At 44.8% G+C, this 14,665-nt stretch overlaps 1 protein-coding gene and 1 long non-coding RNA gene across 2 annotated transcripts; one reads left to right on the forward strand and one right to left on the reverse strand.

Moving 5' to 3' along the window:
- Window positions 1–626: 626 nt before the first annotated feature.
- LOC134440937 (uncharacterized) lies at window positions 627–7,829 on the reverse strand. The gene is made up of 4 exons (XR_010033062.1): window positions 7,716–7,829; window positions 6,235–6,322; window positions 4,188–4,662; window positions 627–1,059 (listed from the first exon to the last, which is right to left on the reverse strand). It is a non-coding gene; the product is annotated as an uncharacterized LOC134440937 (long non-coding RNA).
- adad1 (adenosine deaminase domain containing 1 (testis-specific)) lies at window positions 7,790–10,746 on the forward strand. The gene is made up of 2 exons (XM_063191093.1): window positions 7,790–9,549; window positions 9,663–10,746. Exon 1 carries the CDS (start codon window positions 7,916–7,918, stop codon window positions 9,527–9,529), a length of 1,614 nt encoding a protein of 537 aa, XP_063047163.1. The 5' UTR covers window positions 7,790–7,915; the 3' UTR covers window positions 9,530–9,549; window positions 9,663–10,746.
- Window positions 10,747–14,665: the final 3,919 nt, after the last annotated feature.

Consider the following 14,665-nt stretch of genomic DNA (forward strand, 5'->3'; position numbering starts at 1 on the left):
TGGGCAAGGGGGCAAATGCTGCAAATTAGCTAGCGGCGAAGAAGGCTGCACTATCTGCCATCACTGTGATTAATTTGGATGTTCCAGTGGGCAGCGGTGTAGATGTTAGCTTCTGAGAAACACACGGAAATGGGTAGATCTTGAACTCTGCAAGAGAGAGGGGGTGGTGGTGGGGGGGGTAAGCGTAAGAATGGGTCAACATAACTGCCATTGGCCGTGGCTCATAATGACTAAGGCACAACACTGTTATGTCAAGGACCCGGATTCAATTCTGGCCCAAGGTCATTTGAAAATCTATCCCCCATCTCTCTCTTTCTCCTACTGGCTTCCTGTTGAAGGTTGTGCCATGTCATCACAGTGATTATTTGGATGTTCCAGTCAGCCACAGCGTAGATGCCGCTGCTGATAAACACACTTCGAAAATGGAGAAATCTTGAGAGAGAGAGAGAGAGAGAGAGAGAGAGAGAGAGAGAGAGAGAGAGAGAGAGAGAGAGAGAGAGAGAGAGAGAGAGAGAGAGAGAGAGAGAGAGCGAGAGAGAGAGAGAGAGAGAGGTGTGTGTGTGTGGGGGGGGTGGTACGAATTGGTCATTAGAACTCCCATTATGAGGCTTATGGTTTTTTTTTTACGTGTTATTTTTACATGTTATTATTACTGTACATGTAATGTTTTAGTGTGTTTCAGGTTAAAATGCACATGTGTTTTGTTTAAAAAAAAAATGGACATCTTACAGCAACTCATGTACAGTAGGTCTCCATGTGTGTGTGTGTGTGTGTAATCTCATGTCTACTGTATGTGAGTTTGTGCCAGTGTACGTGTACATGTGTGTATTGTAGGCCTATGCTTTCTTCTCACCACCCTCTCAAGCGTTGTATGGTTCAGCCTGGCTGCCACTGCTCCGATATGTAACCACTTCGGCACAGAGGAGAGGAGAGGAGAGGGGACAGCACAGGTGATTGAAGCACCATACCATCACACACTTCAGAGATAGTGGAGGAATTAAAGTCCAATTATTCAGCAGAGCCGCTATCAGCAAGGCTGGCCTGGCCATTCCTTCAATCCTGGACGTTGAGAGAAAGAGAGAGAGAAAAAAAAATAGAGAGGAATACAGAGAGAGAAATAGAGAAGAATAGAGAGAAATAGAGAGAAAAGAGATGAAGTGAGGGCAAAATTGGCACAGGCTCTTGAATTCGAAACCTTTGAATAGATTAAAAAAAGAACATGAATAGATTGTACGGTGTCTGTATACAGTCAAGGTGCTTGTTTCCTGGGGCACAATTTGTCAAATTTGGAGCGACTAGTACTGTATGTTATATATAAATAAAGTCATACATAAATAAGAGCGCAGGACATAAATGAATGACTGTGAAATAACAATGGTATCCTAGAAACGGTGACACTGGGGAAAAAAAGTACTTCAACTCAAATGTTTCAACCTCAACGCAGCACCAGCAAACACTATTATGCCAAAGTATGTCAGCCAGTATGTGGCTTGTTATATGAAAGGAGTCACAGAGCACGTAATGATATGCAACAGTCAGTGTTACTGAATTTGACCTTCTACACCTTACAAAGTCCAAGACCAATGTCAAATGGATCTAAACTAGTGTTTCTCAAAGTGGGGCGTAAACCCCCCTGGGGCGCAGAGGCATCACAGGGGGGGCGTGTGACATCTAATTTTGGGTCCCCCCCCCCCTCCAAGGATTTCCTGTCTCGCCAACAAGCCAATACGTTTTAAGCATTATATACATAATTATAAACATTATATTATTAAATGTCATATAGGAAATGAACACATATCTGCATTCCACTGCAGTCCCTCTTTGTTGGGGGGCTCGGAAGCATCCAAATATTCCGAGGGGGGAATGATGGGAAAAGTTTGAGAACCACTGATCTAAACGAACCTTCAGGAGATCCGTGTGCCGTTTTTGTTCTCTTATTTGCTATTGATTTCTGCCATAGACTACCGACACTAGTGTTTTGTTGTATAGGTGACGAAGGCGGCCTCGCACGTACAAAGAAGAATGGCAGAAACAAATACTTTTATCAATCGAAAGCCATTTAGGGTCTTCCTTCCTTCAAGCGCCAGTACTGAGAGAGGAATGAAAGGTATACTTGGACCTCTCAGCAGGCCATCCACATGAGCCTTTTCGTTTCCCTTCCCTTCTCCTTTCAGCACCCGCTCACTCTTCACTTATCTCCTGCTCCAATTCACAACTACCAATTACCCATGATCCCACGGGGCGCTTGCCTGTGCCTCAGTGCAACGGCATCAATCTGGCTTGATGAAAACCTCTTTTTTTTCTTTTTTTTCCTCTTCACTTCCTGGAGGGAGCTGTGAGCGTTCAGGGGCTAGGCCAACACGAAGCCATTGTGAACGGCATATCAAGTCTGCAGCTTCCTGGCTCATGTGCATAATACCTGCCATAGGCTTGACAAAAAAGCATGACTTAAGACCTTCATGAAGGAGCGGTACTTCTCTCTTTTCTCTTTCTCCCTCTCGATCTCTCTCTCTTTCTCTCTCTCTCTCCCTCTTTTGCAAAGGGGCTTGAAGGGAGTGAAATTGCAGCTCCTCAACACACCATAAATGATGGGACTTCACCAGTCACATCCCTGTTGGGCTCAGAGCATCTCGTAACTTATCACCAGACCCATGGCCAGCTGCTAAGTACAGTTAATAGGAAACGAGACAATAAGTCAAGAGGTAAACATGAATAATACAACTGGCGCTGCCACAGAGCATGCAGCGTTCATCTGGCTCTCTCTCTCTCTCACACACACACACACACACACACACACACACACACACACACACACACACACACACACACACACACACACACACACACACACACACACACACACACACACACACACACACACACACACACACACACACACACGCGCGCGCGCGCGCGCACGCACGCACGCCCCAGAGAGGAATTCCCCTGGAGCTAGGAAGCAAGGCTGGCAGCGCTGACCTGAGCGGAGCATTTCTCCATGTTCCCAGTTTCTCCGTTAATTAGTGTGGCTGGAAAAGCATGAAGCATGGGGGCTGGAGCAGGCTGCTGGCTGCTGGGGCTGAGGAGGTCTACTGTAAACCTGGAGCTCGCCCTGGAGGATGGGGCCGTCTGGCAATGGGCAGCCTGGGCAGTGAATTGGACAGGTGTGAAAAAGCAGAAGATTATTCGTGTGTGTGTGTGTGTGTGTGTGTGTGTGTGTGTGTGTGTGTGTGTGTGTGTGTGTGTGTGTGTGTGTGTGTGTGTGTGTGTGTGTGTGTGTGTGTGTGTGTGTGTGTGTGCACGCCCGCCCTGGCAACCTGAGTAATCTCTGAGCCCCCTCCTGTGAGGCAGTGGCACTGGTTCAGGCTTATTCTACCTCTGAGGTGTCCGTAGACACACCATTCACTTACACTGTTAACATCCGCACCACACACTAATTAACACACAGGCAGTGGGAAGATGAGAGAGAGAGAGAGAGAGAGAGAGAGAGAGAGAGAGAGAGAGAGAGAGAGAGAGAGAGAGAGAGAGAGAGAGAGACAGAGAGAGAGAAGGAGAGAGAAAGAAAGAAAGAAAGAAAGAAAGAAAGAAAGAAAGAAAGAGAGAAAGAAAGAAAGAGAGAGAGTTCTCAATGCTCACAGCTTCTCTCAGGGCATTTTTTTTATTATTTGTTAAACAATTATGAATGATGTAGGATACTACAATATTCTACTATACTAAAATATATTTTTTTTCTCATACTAAAATATAATACTTCATATACAGTAAAACTATAAAAGTACCATGAATTCCTGCATATTTGATGAACCTCATGAGCAATTTTGCGTGGACAGAGATAACTTCAGATTGTGCTACGAGTCCACTGTCAGTGTACATTGTACCATGTCATGTAACTTGTGCATACAGTTCTCTCTCATAGCGCATTCAGGCCGACTGAGAACCGTGCTGGAGCCCGTTCCCGCACCTAATCGTGAACCACGCGGAAAAAGTTCAGAGCCCGGTATGAACACGAGGGGTTCGCAGATAAGCACTTTAGTGCCGAACGTAACTGGTGCGGGCACCGGCGCCGTTCCGGTCAGCCTGAAAGCCCTATCAGTGAGTTAGCATTTACCCCCTCTTTTTTAAGCAAGCAGTCTTGTGCACCTTGTGTACTCTTCGGCTTTGAGGACCTGTCTTTCAGAGTTCCTTACCTCCCTCCCTGACTGCGATCGGTTTGGTTCCAGGTGTGCCGATTTGGTTCCAGGTGTGCCAGTCCGGTTCCAGCTGTGCCGGTTTGGTTCCAGGAGTGCCGGTTTGGTTCCAGCTGTGCCGGTTTGGTTCCAGCTGTGCCGGTTTGGTTCCAGGTGTGCCAGTCTGGTTCGGCTTCGAGGACCTGTCTTTCAGAGTTCCTTACCTCCCTCCCTGACTGCGATCGGTTTGGTTCCAGTTTTGACAGTTTGGTTCCAGGTATGCCGGTTTGGTTCCAGGTATGCTGGTTTGGTTCCAGGTGTGTCGCGGTCTGGTTCCAGGTGTGCCAGTCTGGTTCCTGGTGTGCCAGTCTGGTTCCAGTTATGCTGGTTTGGGTACAGATGTGTCCCGGTATGGTTCCAGGTGTGCAGGTTTGGGTCCAGATGTGCCGCCCGTGGGGGTGGGCTCAGCACCTGTCTGCACACATTGTAGGTGGATCTGCAGGGGGGGGGTCAGACCAAAAACAGGGCCTAAGACTTTTTTTTACTGCATGTCAATGAATTTCACTGCAGTCCTTTTAAATAAAATATTTCAGTCAAATATGCCTTCTGCCCCTGAGCCTTTCTGGTTGAAAAACAAACAAACACTTGTGTGGTCACTGCTCTTTCTGGCATGTGTATACACAGGTTTATTAACTTTTCCTCATGTGATTTAAAATAGAACACATTCGACCTTGCTAGAAGAGTACTACTTTTTTAGAGGCATTGCTCATTGTTTGTTAGTTTGTGATTCCTTGGATGACCTACCAGACGATAAAACAAACAAACATGGAAACAAACAAACAAACAAACAAACAAACAAACAAACAGATGACAGACTGTTTGTTGGGGACATGTTCAGATCCAAATAGCTTGGCAGGGGAACCTACTGAGGCTGTCTGTCTGAATGCCAACCAAAACTTGGGAGTGTTTGCCTAATAACATTATAAACAGGGAGGCTGGTAGGAGGGACACAGGGGTCAGTTGTCCTGTGCCCAGGAAGAGAGGGGGCCCAAAAGTGGGTCCTCTTTACATCGTATGTATTGGGTATGGGGGTCCCTTTCCTTCGGATGACTTTGTTCCAGATGAGGCCAAAGCTGTCAGTAGCCCTGTACGCTACGATTTTTTAGTTACAGCAATAAAAGTTATTGGTCTACGGTCTCACAGGTTTAAAGCTGATTTCTACGCTCTCCTACAGACCTACAGAGAGACGCTAGGCTCCTCAAAGGCATACTCGAGCATTTCTGGAAGTGAGGTCATTTTACACATTCCCTTGAGATAAATCATTGAGTTTTACCTTTCTCCTGTTCTTCCAGTTACTCTCTCAGTCTGGCGATATTATTTCTAGTCCCAAGCAAGCCATTACCATTGAATCACACTGGACCAGTTAGCTGCTTGTTGGTCCCATACAATTCAGTTACTTATTATGCTAGCTTGGAGGCAGAATTTGCCAGACTCAGAGAAAGGCTGGAACAGCAGGGAAAGGATATAGTAATTCAATGCTTTAACACAAGGGACGGTGTAAAATTCGCTTATTTTCAGAAATGGTGGCGTATCGCTTTAAAACTTGCTTAGTGTGGATTTAGTCAGTGAGGGTTGCAAAGCAAATCAGAAGAGGCTTCCCCCTGTTACAAGTTTGAAGAACTAAAACCCTTTCAGAGATTCAATTTAAGGTTGAAAAGAAATAGTTGTGTTGCTTCAACAGTGCTTTCGTCTCGCACAATTTTGTAAAAGTTAAAAGTTGACCTTAGTTTACTTCTGTTTCCTTTTTCATTCCATCACAAGTTCTCAAACACACTCAGACAACCTAAGATGCTGCCGTCACTGTGCTGAGGACAAGTGCAAATCTGAGCGCTGAAATTGAAGTAGGCTGTGCCCATAAGAGTGTGTGTGTGTGTGTGTGTGTGTGTGTGTGTGTGTGTGTGTGTGTGTGTGTGTGTGTGTGTGTGTGTGTGTGTGTGTGTGTGTGTGTGTGTCTGTGTGTGTGTGTGTGTCACTCCTGCTGCAATCTCTGAGTGAGAGTTGTGCTTACCCACATGAGCGTTCTCATCTGTGGATGGGATGGGCACTGAGAGTACTGATGGAGCATCCAGCATGCTTCAGCTGAGGGAACACACATGCTGCTCACACACACACACACACACACACACACACACACACACACACACACACACACACACACACACACACACACACACACACACACACACACACACACACACACACACACACACACAACGATGAGTATCACCTATCCACACAAAGCCGCCTCCCCCCTCCACCTCCTTCAGGCTATATGGAATTGTGCTGATGCACTTCAGGTTTGAAATGATGGGGGCGAGGAGATACCTGGTGTGGTTATAGTTGGATGGATGAATGTGTTACAAGTGACAGAGAGACAGAAAGTGATTACCCAAAGAAAAGCAGAAAACCAAGACTGGTCCCTCCATCTTAAAGTGGATTTGTGTCATAGAATGTAATAGGACTGGGTGAAAAAAATAAGGACTCAGCCCTCTGATTTTTTTCCTGCCTTGCTTGAATGATAAAGGTTGTTGCTGCTTTCCAGAACATTACCCTTTTGGCGACCCATATCTTGTTTTATTCTCTCAAGCATGGACTTGATTGCGTTCCAAACGACAAAGTGAGATTAATTATTTATTTTGGATGTGTATGTGTAATTGTGATTATAATTTGTAGGCCTAATGTAATATTTACTTTGGATGCATGACAATGGAAAACAACATCCTTAGAAACAAAAGAAAAACATTTGGAAAAAGGAGGAAGCGTTATGACACTTAGGTGTCTTTGTTTCATTATACATGCTATTCTGCACATAGGATATATCCCCCTCTTTGATGCATAAATTACAAAGAAAGTCTGTCACAAACACTATCGTGCTAATAAATATGTATTACCTACATTCTCTACTTACAGGTTCAAATGTCATTTGAAGTAGGCCTAGTCCTAAGCTAATAGCCTAATCAGACATTTAGACTTGACCCATAGCAGTTTGAGTTTACATAATAGAGTTTACATAACAGAAACAATATAACAACAGAACAGTTAAGAACAATTATTTGGTCGTTGTAGTTTAATCATCCTTTCTCGAGACAGAATAAGGACTTTTCCCTTCTAAAAATATCCCTAATGTGCACGTTATGCAATCCAGCAGCACCCCCTGGCGGCTAACTGGGTCACACAATGTAGTCCAATCAAAGAAAGAAAACCTGAAAGCGCGTCTTGAGCTCAGCCCTTTTATATATCTATATCGAAGAAGCTGTGGTCGTTTTTATTTGTCGTTTGTGTGTAGACCTAATACTACAGGAAGTTGGGCTTAGGCTCTCGCCTACACTTGCTACAAATATCCCACCCTAATCAATCACAATAGCCTACTTAGCACTAGGCCAAAGTAGTCTCTTTTTTTAAAAAATGGCCAAAGGCTGTGGCTGTTTACGTTTTGGCGGTGATACATAGTGAAGGGATGAGACTTGAAAAGCCATCACCACCCCATACCTGACAACAGGAACTAGGAACGTTTTTCGTCGATGCCACTCTTTCGCACGATTCCAACGTCATCATTAGCGACGGACACTCTGGATGGATCAAGATCCTGAAGGACTGTGCTGCTGGACAGGTCAGAATTTGAGTTCGATAAATAAGCCTAAACAAGTTACATCCTTCCTCAACACAGAGCTTCAAACTTCGGTCATACAATGCCAAATGACATGCAGCACAACAAAAGTTCTTCGTCTATCCCTCGTTCTAACGGCGCCCATGAGGAATTTTTGAGAGAACGCTATGCTAACAGGCCAAAGGTTGGTGCTACCGAGCTGATTGCTAGATACAGGCGTGGACAAACGAATCCCGTGTCATTACTGCACCAGCTCTCACAAACACTGGGGTTCACGTTGGACATGAAAGAAACAGTCACCACAGGTAATGTGACAACTCTATACTTCGCTTACTGTGCTGTGATTGATGGCGTGGAGTACAAGACGGGCATGGGAATCAATAAGAAGGATGCTAAAACAAACGCCGCTCAGCTTGCTATCAATGACCTCATTCCAGTCTTGGAAAACTCTGGAATTGTTCACGGTACCGGAGCTGGACGAACATCTGCGCCTCCCCCGTTACCCGTGAAAGAAGCACCCCATTCAGAGCCTGCTCCAACAAGTATATTGACCCACGAGAGAAAGAAGAACCCGTTGGAAGAGCAAATTAGAAACGCGGTCAAAGACTCTTTCACCAAATTGCTAGAAATGTGTCCCGAGTTTTCAGCTTATGGAAGTACGGTGGCTGCGTTTGTTGCCCAGTCATCCGCGGGTTATGAGGTGGTGGCCATAGGCACTGGCAGTTACAACACAAAAGAAACCATCACATCAAATGGCCGCACTGTGAATGACTCGCACGCAGTTGTGACAGCGCGTCGGTCACTGCTGAGGTACCTCTACCGAAACCTGCTGCTGTTCTTCAGCAAAACCACCGAGCTGCAGGAGAAGTCGATTTTTCAGCAGAACGAGAAGACCAAGTTGCTGAACCTGAAGAGTGACGTCAACCTGCACCTGTACATCAACCAGCTTCCCAAGGGCGCCGCTCAGATCTCCCCGCACATGCGCCTGAACCCACTCTCCATGGCCGCGTGGGAGGTCAACAACCAGATGAGCCTGCACCTCACCATCGAGGGCAAAGTCTTCTCCGTGTTGTCGTCCACGGCGGAGCAGGTAGCCTCCAGGGTGGTCAGCATGTCCAGCACCGACAAGATCACCCAGTGGCAGGTGGTCGGCTTCCAGGGAGCGCTGCTGAGCCACTTCATGGAGCCGGTCTACGTCACCAGCATCCTCATCGGCGACGAGAGTTGCACCAACCCGCGCGGCATGGAGATCGCCGTGAACCAGCGCGTGGACGGCATCACCGCCAAGCTGCCCATCTACTACTACGTGCACCGGCCGCACATCAGCCTGATCGGCAGCATCACCTCGCCCGGCTGGCCGTCCGCCCAGCGCACCCTCAGCATCAACTGGAGCCAAGGAGACATCTCCATGGAGGTGGTGAACGGACTGAACGGCAAGACCGTGGAGGAGTCGCCCTTCAAGAGCGGCCCCGCCATGGCCAGCCGCCTGTGCAAAGCAGCCATGCTGAGCCGCTTCCACCTGGTGGTCAAGGAGGCTCAGAGAGAGGATCTGGGGAGCGCCACGTCCTACAGGGAGGCGAAGATGATGGCCAAACCCTACCAGGAGGCCAAGAGTGTCCTCAAGGCCTACCTGGCGGAGAGGGGCTTTGGCTCCTGGGTGGAGAAGCCCGCCGTCTGTGAACAATTCAGCACCTGAGACATTGTGTCATCATGCAAGTGAGTCATTTGACATTATATTGGTATTGAGATGTTGGTTTTGTCCAGCCATGGATGGTTTGTTTTGATCACAAGTGATCAGTTGTTCTGTGTTTTTTTTTCCCCATGTTCAGGTTTCATGTTCATTTCAGTTAAGTTAAGTGACCGGTGAAGCATCACTGAGTTTGGTGAACATACACAGTAAGTTTTGTAGTGTTAAATCAACACTTAGGAAGTCCTACTCTCAAATTGGAAATTTGTGTTCCAGAGTTTTTGAAGTGGTTGGTTCAGCTATTCACTTGCAGCATTTGCAGTGCTGTGAGGCATGGACTTGAGAATTCTCAGATTTTTCTGTTTCATTTTTCTACAGCCATCTGTAGAAATGCCCTCGCATTCTATTTACAAAGCAGCAGAGGATCTAGTTTGAAAGTGTTTCTAGGTGAGCCAATGCAAGGCCTCTGTCTTTATTCTTCTATGCAACTTAATGTTTACTCCCTCATTTCAGCACTTTTGTAGAGCATTTGTATGTCTTCAGTATGGTAAATATTATTACAGTATATTGTATCGCACAACAGTGTTACTATTTTCAGTGTTAAATGCCATTTAAGCCCTGTTTCGGTTCCTCAGGTGTACAAGAGTCAGACATTTAAATTTGCCTGCACTGATATTCTATTTTATTTGATAAGCCTATAAAGGGACCTTTGTGGGCATGCTAATGTATCCAGAGGGGCATTACCAGTGAACATCTATTGAATATATGAAGATTACATTTTTGGCATTTTTTTCTTTAATAAAACTTTTGTTTGATTTAAGAAGACATGGGGAATATCACTGACGATGATGTATGTTGCATGGCAACAACCCATTTCTACAGCAACAACCTATTTCTGGCATGCAGAGAAATACCTGTCGTTTTTTGATTTTGTTGGCATTTAAGTAAATGTGTGCAAATATAATTCTGAGCTTTCTTGACTATTTCCATTTATTTGTCATGCTGTCTAGCCTGGCTATACAATATTGTTTTAAAATTGGAAAAAAAAGTAAAATTAGCAGTTGGCCGTGGGGCAGGTTTCTACATCAGGCATAAATAAACATGTTGAGATGCTTATTATTTTTACCTGTGCTCTAACATGTGATTTCACAGACTGCATCATGGGCCTGACTTAATAGCCATGGTTATCAGGATAGGATGGAGAAATAAACTGGCTGTAACAAATACTGTACGTGGGTGGACCTTCACTTTCTTCACCTGGAATGTCTGGTTTGAGTGTGGTATTCTAGGCCAATGTAAATTCCAGGCCAAATCATGACCTCCCCTTCCATTACCCTATGAGATCACTAAACATTTCATTTTATATGGCTTTCATGTGGTGAAAATGGATATGCGTTTGCTCCACAAGTGGACCATCTCACACCCTGGAATATGTATCTTCGTGGCAGATTGTGTCTATTGTGGTATAAGGTCTGTCTACCTGTGAGTGGTGTGGTATACCCCCTACACCAAGGATATCAAACTCAAATTGACCAAGTGTCAAAATCTGCACTGAAATCGCGGGCCAAACTCAATATTTATTTATTTCTAAACGAAACTGAAATTGTGCGTAGTACACACACACTCATTTAAATTTCACAAATATCATCGTTCAGATGTGCCTGAGCACATATTCTGTTGCATATGACTGAGCTGCTTCACTGGCCTGGGCCCACTCATATTCCTGTGACGGCAAATTTGATTTGGTCTTTTTACGCTATACTGTATATTAATGGTTTATGTGGGCCAACGGTAACACACATTTGAAACGATTGCGCGGGCCTAATAAAATGACTCCGCGGGCCAGATTTGGCCCCCGGGCCTGAGTTTGACATCCCTGCCCTACACCTTTATGGCTCTATAGCAGCAGACTAATCACACTCCACATCTGAACTCTCAGTCAGCTGATGCTCATACTCTGGGCCTCAGATATCCTGGAGGTGGGGCAGCGGAGCAGGTCTTATGTCAGGGTTGGCGGCCGGGGGTGTAGAAGTGTTGTGGGTTTGTTTGTTTCTTCAGTGTGGAATTTCTTATCATTTGTGTATGGTAGTGTAATATTATGTTTGCAACTTTGCATAGAAGGTGTATAGAATATAATCGATAGAAACACAAAGTCTGATGTTTGGGTTAGCAGTGGTGTTGAGCTTGTGTTTTGTTTTTTTGTTTGTTTGGGGGGGGGGGGGTAATCCAGTGTTTGTCAGACAAATAGACACGTGAACAGCAGCATATTTCACTAACCTCTTGTGGGTTTTTTAGGGCTTTTGTGTGTGGCCAAACAAACAAAAAACAGGCGTAGAGACAGATTGTGAATTGTGTTATTTTCATGAGAAAAACAAAATGGACAAAGGTACAGAGGGGCCTACGCAAAATCAAGTTTGCCTAAAACAGGCATGCAGGTCTGTCAACTACATCAGGGGAAAAAGTTTTTAAAAACAACAAAAATAGAGAGGATTATGCACATTCCATGGACAAGAGTAGCTGGACTTTTTCCTCTGGTGCAGCGCAGGTGTCTGGCATGGCTTTAGAACAGTGACTGACGAGGGAAGTGGATGCAGGTGTAATGAGATGGGTAACACCTGCCTCTACAACACTTGCCCCTACTGCCTAGTCTTCTTATTAGATTTGTCAATTACTGCCTGCCAAGCATGCCTGGGTAGTGCTTTTACTTCATAAAGCAAGTCCTAAAATTTACACCTACGGTACATTGAAAAACTCAACATTTTCTTTACTTGGACTTGGTCTTTTTAAATGCTATATTGCATTTTAAAATCCTAAACCTCCCAAGTGTAATAATAGTCCAAGAAAAGCAGAAGGACGTGGGTCTTGTTTTCTCCACAGTGTTAGCTAGTCCTCCTCCACACCAGAGGCACTGGGTGCGTTCCAATATGCGACCTTGCGTCCTCCACTTGTGCTTGTGGCCTCGCCCCACCTCCTGGCCCCTCTTCTGTGGAGAAAACAAAGTTTCCCTGTTGTCAGCCTTGCCAAAACAATTTTTGGGGGACTATTCTTCATTCACCATCCAGTTTGCAAATGCGAAAATGACTTCACAATTGAGCTCTTGCGAGATATTGAAATATAATGCTGTTGTCAGTGATGTCATCCTGACATATTACTTCCTGGTACAAGGCCACAAGCAAGTGGAGGACGCAAGGTCGCATATTGGAACGCACCCACTGACTGCCACCTCATCAGCTCCTGTCCATTGCAACCTTGGGGTCATCTATCGTGAAGGTTTATCGGATTGAATTACGTTTAATGCACCAAACAAAAACTTAGTCGTACGATGACTCAGTCATTGTTATGCACATATGGCACTCACTCAGCATGCTACATACAGCATGTCAGCAGACACACTCAACTTCAGAAATACAAATGCTTAAGTTGTCAGTATAGATGGAGCAACGTTGTGTTGGCTGTCCGTATGTGCATATGCTGTGATCTGCAAGGCCTTCTTGACAAATTGGCCATGGATATTCATATCTACACATGGAACATTATGGCCTGGCTATCCTGTGTTTGCTTCATAGCATATTGTAAATGCATTAGCTTATTATTAACTTGGATGGTCTTTCTATCCAAACTAGCAACTTGCAGCTGTGCTGACACAGGGTATTGTTATTGTTAACTGTTCATTTACAAAAGCACTACTCAGATTTCTTCTGTGGAGGATAATTTCAGGACCACGGACAGAGATGTTTAGAGTTTGCTGTACTTTCATCAGAGACAGTCTGTGATTAGGAAGACTGGGAGATTTAATTTGCATCAAAATGCATGTACAGTAGTAAATGTAACATACTCAAAGTGAAATTGTAGTTCAATTTCTTCAGAATAATTATTCCTTTCTCTCTCTCTCTCTCTCTCTCTCTCTCTCTCTCTCTCTCTCTCTCTCTCTCTCTTCTTTTTTTCAAGTTTATTTAGATGGGTGTACTTTATTCATCCCAGAGGGACATTTACCTACTAATACTTGCCAGTCACTGCTTGGCTTGCATTTCCAGAACTGGTTATTATTAGTAATGTCATTCACAAGGCCAGATGTAGGCCTAAAATTACCTTGGGTTTGGCTCTTCAGTTGGCATAAGAAATAGTGATGGCTGCACATTACAAAATAAATTAATAATTGTTGATTCATTCTGCCTATCAATCCAAAAGTGTTGTTTTTCGAAGACATCAAAGTCAAATATGTTCCAGTCCTGTCAAATTTATTCCAGTCTAATCTCGCATGTCATATTTATGTTTTTCAGTCTAATGATTTATTTCCATGGGTTGTACTTGATGGCTTCTACATTAATGAACATGAATGGGTGAAGCTGAATCCTGTCCTTGCACTGGTCCTTGCAAGGTCACGATGCGTTTAAATTGCTATTGCAAACCTGCACTCACACAAGCTGAATAAACTGAAGGCAAACAGATGACAAACCATGTTAATGATCACACACAAATACTAAATAAAACAGCTATCTTCCTCTTGGTAGTCTCAACACAAAATTACTGTGTAAATAACTGTCATCAATTCAATTTCAGAACTGGTAGAATTCACACTACACTGGGTGCCCATTTGGGTGACGTTTGAAACAGTAAGCAGAGAATGCATTTAGCATTGTGTGGGCCTACGTGTGGAAGCGGCATGCCTCCACATACTGCAGTGATACATGACACATTCTGAATGGGAGGGTACATTTGGGGGGAAATCCCAAAACTGTCAGCCCACTGGGAAAATGCCCTGTATGCCAGACTAACCCTTCCAGCCCTGCAGCGAGAGAAGTTTTAGGTGAGTACATAAAAAGGTAACCGAATAAAGGTAAGAAACCAAAGGGAAAAAGTTTCACCTGAGAAGATTTGCCTGCAACTTGTATTATTGAGTTTCCTCCCGGTCACAGATCCAAGTGTTGGTTCCTCTTCAAGGTCTGCAGATCACAAATGGGAAGGATGCCATGAAGCAAGACCCCCTCAGCCCAGTGTTCTGATAGCAGTCTTTGTAATGCAAATACAGAAAGCTACATAGGCAGTCCTTCCCAACCCCAAGCTCAGAACTTACAATCTCTCCTATACCTCTACAGTACACATGAAACAGCAGCAGGATACATCAGCGGCCAGTTTGAAGCTGTC

Source organism: Engraulis encrasicolus, chromosome 24 (assembly GCF_034702125.1).
Source record: "Engraulis encrasicolus isolate BLACKSEA-1 chromosome 24, IST_EnEncr_1.0, whole genome shotgun sequence".
In the NCBI taxonomy this organism is placed as follows: domain Eukaryota; kingdom Metazoa; phylum Chordata; class Actinopteri; order Clupeiformes; family Engraulidae; genus Engraulis; species Engraulis encrasicolus.

Bases quoted from the DNA above. Each gene is read 5' to 3' on its own strand.
- adad1 (XM_063191093.1), top strand. From the start codon at position 7,916: ATGCCAAATGACATGCAGCACAACAAAAGTTCTTCGTCTATCCCTCGT.